Source organism: Haliotis asinina, chromosome 7 (genome assembly GCF_037392515.1).
Source record: "Haliotis asinina isolate JCU_RB_2024 chromosome 7, JCU_Hal_asi_v2, whole genome shotgun sequence".
In the NCBI taxonomy this organism is placed as follows: Eukaryota; Metazoa; Mollusca; class Gastropoda; order Lepetellida; family Haliotidae; genus Haliotis; species Haliotis asinina.
Genome location: NC_090286.1, coordinates 13,596,406 through 13,604,130, shown reverse-complemented (window position 1 = coordinate 13,604,130; position 7,725 = coordinate 13,596,406). Strand labels below are relative to the sequence as shown.

The following is a 7,725-nucleotide window of genomic DNA, read 5'->3' as shown; positions in this document are numbered from 1 at the left end:
ATTCCCCACTTGGGTACATTGTACAAAGCCCATTTCTGGTGTACCCCGCCGGAATATTGCTTGAATATTGCTAAAATGCGTCGTAAAACTAACTTCACTCAGTCATATGGGAGGAGATCCTGGATCGATGTGGATCTGAGCCTGGTCCTAATTAGCCATAAACATAATAGAATTAATCACCACCGATCACTATCATAAGTACCTGGCACATATCAGAGCGTGTAGGGCCACCCTTGCCCCCAACCGTGGACATCCTTGTGGCCATTTCCCGTGCAAACGCTAGCTTAAAAGAAATGAAATTCCGAAACAAATTCCTTGCGATCGGTACGTATTTCTGTACATGGTCACCCGCCAACCTAGATTCGGTTCCTTTTAGAGGTTGTAAAAGTGAAAGGAGACCAAGTTCTATGGTCCTGCTTGATAACGGTGTTTGTACCTGCACCTAAACGTCGCAGTCATTACAACAAAGATGTTGATTATCCATAGAACTTGGTTCTCCTTAAACCTAGATTCAGTCCGAGACTCCTGACATAAACTGAACGGTATACAGTAACATCCTTCCCTTAAACCCATGCAACAAACCGACATAATTATATATGTCATCGACGTCTCTAGAAGCGACGGTCACAAAAGCTATATTGTTACCTCTTAGCACACTGATCAATTCATTATAATCGTGTCTCCCAGGTGGCCGGAGATATACCTAAGCCCTTCCTTCTTAAACTATCAATACTCATGAGGCACTAAATGCTTATACCACACCAACTACGTCCCGCCACCAGTCTATTGTGGCTGATCTCTGGGTCGTTAGAAGCCGTCTATGCCATGACATGCCTCATTGCATGGCGGATTAATCCTCAATACAGTCTGGGCGATTCGTTCGTGGTTTCGGCGTTATGCAGGTTATTGGATTAGGGCGTAAGCCTAATAGATAGTTACTGGGACAAGAGGCCCGTCAACAGCTTTATCACTGCAGGTAGTAGACTGATTTGGGGCACCATGGAACATGGATTTGGAGAAGCACTGGGACGTGTACAGACAAACTAACACGTGTTAAGCCTTCTGACATTCATACTGTTTGTTCTGTTCTTTTTAAACATGTCATACTGATATCTACTGATAAACTGGACTTATTAAATATGTATGACAGCAATAATATTGTCAATGTATGTGCTGGGTGTCAAGTACTTATCTATCACAGTGTTTAGGGCACTTGCCCGATATGTCTTGAATATAGCATTCTGGAAATATTGTTAAAGTATTATAAGTACTTGACTGACAGGGATACAGGTATCTGTACTGAAACGTCGCATCATCTGTACAAAGAAGCTGTTCATCCATAAGGCTTGTTCATATATTATCCTTCAACTTCTAAATAATGCCACTCACAGAACTCCGCCTCTGACCAACGAGAAGCCACGAAGATATTTTACAAGTCGCCATCTTTTCCAAAGGTTATTAACGTATTGGGAATTCCAGAGCTCTCGTAAGCTTATTACTATATTCTTCGTGTCTCTGTGGTTCTGTATACATATTAAGGTATTGCTCATTTCACGGTGTTTGGGTAGGCGTATTACGGGTTTCCTCATGTCTCTGTGGTTCTGTATACATATTAAGGTATTGCTCATTTCACGGTGTTTTGCGTTTCCTCGTGTCTCTGTGGTTTTGTATACATATTACGGTATTGCTCATTTCGCGGTGTTTGGGTAGGCGTATTACGGGTTTCCTCATGTCTCTGTGGTTCTGTATACATATTAAGGTATTGCTCATTTCACGGTGTTTGGGTAGGCATATTACAGGTTTCCTCGTGTCTCTGTGGTTTTGTATACATATTAAGGTATTGCTCATTTCACGGTGTTTGGGTAGGCGTATTACGGGTTTCCTCATGTCTCTGTGGTTCTGTATACATATTAATGTATTGCTCATTTCACGGTGTTTGGGTAGGCGTATTACGGGTTTCCTCATGTCTCTGTGGTTCTGTATACATATTAATGTATTGCTCATTTCACGGTGTTTGGGTAGGCGTATCACGGGTTTCCTCGTGTCTCTGTGGTTTTGTATACATATTAAGGTATTGCTCATTTCACGGTGTTTGGGTAGGCATATTACAGGTTTCCTCGTGTCTCTGTGGTTTTGTATACATATTAAGGTATTGCTCATTTCACGGTGTTTGGGTAGGCGTAATACGGGTTTCCTCGTGTCAAAGTGGAGGACAGGGAGACAGATCTGTATTCCATTAGCAACATAGTGGGAGTTTCTAGTTTTAAGTTCTTCCCGAATATATACATGTGGAAACCTTCACAAAACACTCACTTATTATTTGACCATAACAAAGACATACATGCATGCAACTCTGTCATCAACTTAAAGAACATGAATTCTTATCTCTTGAACATCAACGCCCCTAGAGGCCTGACGTGGGTACAGAACCACCGAGGTATGGATGATACTATCATCTACCTGGTGCCCAGGGTCTGCCAGCATCTCACTTACTGCAATTACTCTTCTTATAATGACTGGGGAAGCACCAGTTAACATCTCCGAAGAGGTCAACTCCCACAAACACAGATAAATTAACACAGCTGATGCCAGTCAATACAGTTCGCGAAGAAGAGTTATTGGAGAGGCCTGTGAAAACACCGGACACGTGTTGAAGGATGTTTAACATACTGTTAGTATTGGTTTAAATAGCTATGCTTCATTACTATTTCCAATTGTAAACTCATAAATTCAACTGTAAGAATGCCGGATGCAACCCACACCGCCATGCGCACACAGGTGGTGATGTCACGTGACAGATGGCAGCCTCGTTATCATAAATACCTGTCATTAATACCGTGACAAGAAAATGAAGAATCCACATTGGACTTACATTTTTCAGAAATTGAGTCATTTCAGCACTTGTGTCATGTTTATTTCTTCAGGAAACCTATAGCAACCAACGCCTAAAATACTCACGATAATATTGACGTTACAATGTTTCGTACATGCAAATAAATGATTTAAGATTAAATGAATGCAAATCTGGACAAAAATAGAAGCCACGGTATATTTATGAAGTTTTGACTCGGAATACAAGGGGTCTTGGGAGTGAAACAATAACACTGTTTGAGACGAAATCGAGATATGCGCTGGAATGACGCAGTTAGAATGTTGTTCGAAATTTCCCTTCCAATTCTCTTTCCAGCAGACACACAACAATTGCGGTAGATCAGGTTGTAGCAGGTACATTTGTTCATGAGTCTTCACGTTGGTCCAAGGTGGGGATCAGAAACCTGATACATTATTACACTCTGGTGAATTATCCGAGACTTGTAGCCTCGATATACACACTCTTCTTGTCTCAGCCACTGTACTCGTCTATTGTCGCATTATAACCCTTATATATGATACCTAAGTACCGTATCACCACGAGGCGATGACGTCCCACACAAGTTTTGAGGTACACAAGTCATGTGTCATGTTAATTCCGCGATTCTCAAAGGCGTCCAATCCCTCCGCTACCCCCCCCCCCCCCCCCCCCCCCCCAAAAAAAAAAAAATTGTTCCCTTGGTGATCAGAAAATGTGTATTAATTTCTGTTTGAATTTGATAAAGTACATCACAGTAGGTGGCGTCACGAACAGGAACCAGTGAATTCGCCTATCTGAAATAATTCTGAATTCACTCCACCCCTACTTCTTTTCAGGTAATGAATGTTCAAAGAGAACAGGAACATTATTTAAAATGAATCACTATATTTGTTAGGGGTCACATATATTCTGATTATAGTCTCATTGCCACTATATATCTTCAAGGGTTAAATATGGTTATAGGCATTTTCAGGTTGTTAGTGGGTAAATTGGCTATCCATATCTTGAATAAACAACCCGCTCGAAGTGTCTTCCACGTGAAGCTGTTGGTATACCACGTGTATGACACATACCACAACATACCAGGGGATTCTTGTGTGGGTAAGTTGGACATTTGTGTACCCACGGCCAGCACTAACAACAGCAGACAACAGCAACAAATGATGGACACAAAGCTGTCTTTAGCAACATTTCATTCATGAAATTACATCAGCATAAGAATGAATTTGATTATATTACAGGGCCAAAAAAACCCAGCAGATAATATATGTTACATATACACCAACACGACAAAATCCATAGTTTCAAGCTTCCAAGTTTCAGTGCAAGCAACTCTATGTGTCACATCCAGTTCCATTTTCCTACCAAATGCCACGTGGAGGCACCAAAATACTAGAAAATACATGTGCGTGAAAATGACAAAATGTCACATTTGACAGTTATATACAAGCATCGGTTGTACCGCGTGTGTATGTGTCCAAGTCACTGACATATCGAAGGATTGGTGCTCGATGTATGCCATTCATAGGGTAAGGCATGGCAGGTGTGTGGGAACCCAAATACAAAATGTCTGTAAGACTGAAACACCCTTATCACGTACCACATATCACGAACCCCGTACCATTTTGTGCAATAACAACACGTATTTCTTTTTACAATGGTCAGAGAATGCATGCAAAATATGAACAATTGGAGCCTTTCACCGCTTTGGGCACCCTCTTGAACTCAACATGCTATAGAAACACAGGCGGAATATCCGTTCCTATCCTTTGACCAGTGACAGTTACACACGTTGTTCATGGACCACTGGTCTTACCTTCATGATACGTTCAAGTCGCCGCCACTTCCACAAGTGGCTGTTCAGAGTCGGAAGTAGATGTTTCTGGACCGGAAGTGATTGCGGCACGTTTCGGTTGCTTCTTCCCCCTGAACTTCCGCCAGTCTGGTTGATACTGGTCCGAGTAGATCTGGAATATTGTGAGCATATCGGGCACAATGGTGTTGGATCTCTTGGTCAGTGCCCGCAGTTTGGCCGTGGAAGGATGGGACCATCTGGTATAGGTGGTCTTAGTGGAGACAGGTCTGACACGTCTGTCGCCTTCTTGCATCTCGGCCAGGAGGATCTCGCGCGCGTCTTCCCCGTCGATGAAAGTCTCCGATCTGACAGGGTGCTGTTTTTGTGTTCCGAGAATTAGTGGCAGGCGTAAGGCGCTACCAACCGATAAACACAACGGGTTCTGTCTCGACTTCACATGGCGGCAAACTGGAGTCCAAGGACGGTGATACATAGTTTTTTCTCTCTCAAAAGCGAGAGTTTGGGGAGTTGTCTCCCTGTCCGGAAAAACCGTCAGAGATCTTTCATTAAATCTGAGCTGTAAACTATGACTTCTTCCCACCCAGTCTACGGCGTTCAGATAAAACTCCCCGTCCCTCAAGGTTGGTGATGCGGTTCCTTTCGTGAATAGCACATGCGCAGAGACATAGTTCCCGTTCTTACAGGCGAGTAACAGAGCCGTGTAACCAAGATTGTTCCTCCTGTCAATATTTAAACCAAATCTTTTGAAAACATCCACAATTTGCCCAACAATCTTGGGATTCCCACTGAATGCTGAGTGATGAAGGGGGGTGTTTCCGTCCGTGTCTGGCTCGTTGATGTCCAGGACGTCTTCAGAAAGTATGTTCTCGACTATCTCTTGCTTACCCTTCATACAAGCATAGCTGAGGGCAGTTCTCCCCATGTTGTCCTTCATGTTGAGATGAGCTCCCTTCTTGAGGAAGATCTTCGCCATCTTGTAGCCATATTCCTCGTTGTCGATCATGCAAGACAACATCAATGGAGTGCGGCCATTGATGTCTCTACAGTCAACATTCGCGCCATGGTTTGAGACGAGCAGGCGAACTTGGTGCAGACGACAGTCTAACACTGCCTGATGAAGAGCAGTCTTAATCAACCGTTTTGTTCGTGGTGGGGAGAAAGCCATCTTGGCAGTGTCCAGTCAGGTGAACACAATGAACACAATGGGGAATGTTGTGGTCCGTCTCCGTGATATATCTTGCTACCGCGCCTTCAATCAATATGTTGCGACATTCTTTTACGTTTTCGACACGGAAATGAAATCTGGTTAACAAATACTCTTTCAATGACAACAAAATATGTATCTCACAGTTTGTGCTTCATCTTCAAAGTCAACCACGTTCTAAATCTTCGGCTCCTACAGACCGTCGTCACACACTAACCTTTAGTTCGGAACTGTCCTCCGTCCGAGGTTGTGTGAATTATCCCAATGAGTTTACACACATCATTGCACAACTCGTCTTCATGGCAGACTCAAATCCCGCTCTACAATGAAACCACACACCAGTCCCCGGACAACAAACGTAGATCGGTACTGTACTTAACATAATCCCAAATAGTCGACTGTAAATCGGATCAAACTTCGGACGACTGCATGCAGCATGGCTTGCTGTCCTCTCAATCCCTTTACATGACATACACCCCTTCCCAATCCCCAAGCCCATAGGTGTGCATGTTTGACGCGACCTGACGCGCACGTGCCCTGTTGCCTGGACGACGATGCCACCCTGATTGGGACGTGTGTTTATGGGTGTCTAATCACCCCTTTCAGGAGGATTGAATGACAAGTGTATGTAGCAATGAACATGGTATACATTACAAAGATATCGCCTCGCTTGACATCATGCCACACAATGACTGAGTTGCGGGGACAGCTTTATGTTGTTGTAGATACACTATAGGCCTTAACCCTTTAAAAGCCAAGTCGTGTTTAGGGCGGTGATAGGATTGCCCTATGTCATAGTGCTTAGGCGTCAGGGTAAGGGAGAATGCTTCCGTTAGGACGTACACACCAGAGGGTAATGCGATTGATTTGTGCCGTGCTATTGTGATTTATAAACCTGGTTGCATTTACACAACATCGCTATTTAGCATATATAGTACTATATAATCACAATTGTTTTGTTTATTTTTAAGATGAAATAAGATTACGCTTGTATTTATCTCTATACTGTTACATTCTTTGTGTCGAAAGACCCGCGAAGGTCCGGGATAGAAGAGGCCTTCAGCAACCCATCCTTGCCATAAAAGGTAAATATGCTTGTCGTTAGAGGAGACTAACAGAACCGGGTGGTCAGAATCGCTGACTTGGTTGACACATGTCATCGGTTCCCAGTTGCGCAGATCGATGTTCCTGTTAATGATCACTGGATTGTCTGGTCCAGACTCGATTGTTTACAGACCGCTGCCATATAGCTGGAATATTGCTGTATGCGGCGTAAACCTCAACTCACTCACTCTTGTCAAAATGATAATGTTGCAAAGCATAATGGTTAACATAGTCATTGTGATTATATTATTCATGTTTGTAATGATCCTGATTTTAGTTATTAACAATAAACGGTTAAAACAGATTCTTTTCCAGGAAGAAGGCATTTGTAGGATGTAGAGTATGCACATTATTATAATTATGAATAACGATTGTGACAAGGTAAGTTCATGCCACAGCAACGTGCCCTCTTAAGAAGACGAATTTTTAAAAAAACCCAAACGAATATAAGTATTAGATCCTAAGCAGAGGTGTGTTGTATTTTGATCACAGATTGTTAGACACAGCTGAACCATGAATGTGTACAGTCTAAGGGCATATCACTAAACAGTTTACAAGCGTTCCTTTAAGTGTTACAACAGGCTACTATTCGCACAGATCGCGGAAATACCATTCGCTAAACTGTTAAATCACCTTAAAGCTTCCCATTGATCTCTCATTCTTATCACGGTTTATTCCAACACAAAGCGTTAGTGGCATGGGCGTCAAGGGAATCCCTGTGTAAGATATACAAGTCCCATATTAACGGGA

The 7,725-nt window shown here is 42.8% G+C and overlaps 1 protein-coding gene across 1 annotated transcript; it reads right to left on the bottom strand.

The window, feature by feature from the left end:
- Positions 1-4,027: 4,027 nt before the first annotated feature.
- LOC137291014 (uncharacterized) lies at positions 4,028-6,383 on the bottom strand. The gene has a single exon (XM_067822255.1). It carries the CDS (start codon positions 5,830-5,832, stop codon positions 4,681-4,683), a length of 1,152 nt encoding a protein of 383 aa, XP_067678356.1. The 5' UTR covers positions 5,833-6,383; the 3' UTR covers positions 4,028-4,680.
- Positions 6,384-7,725: the final 1,342 nt, after the last annotated feature.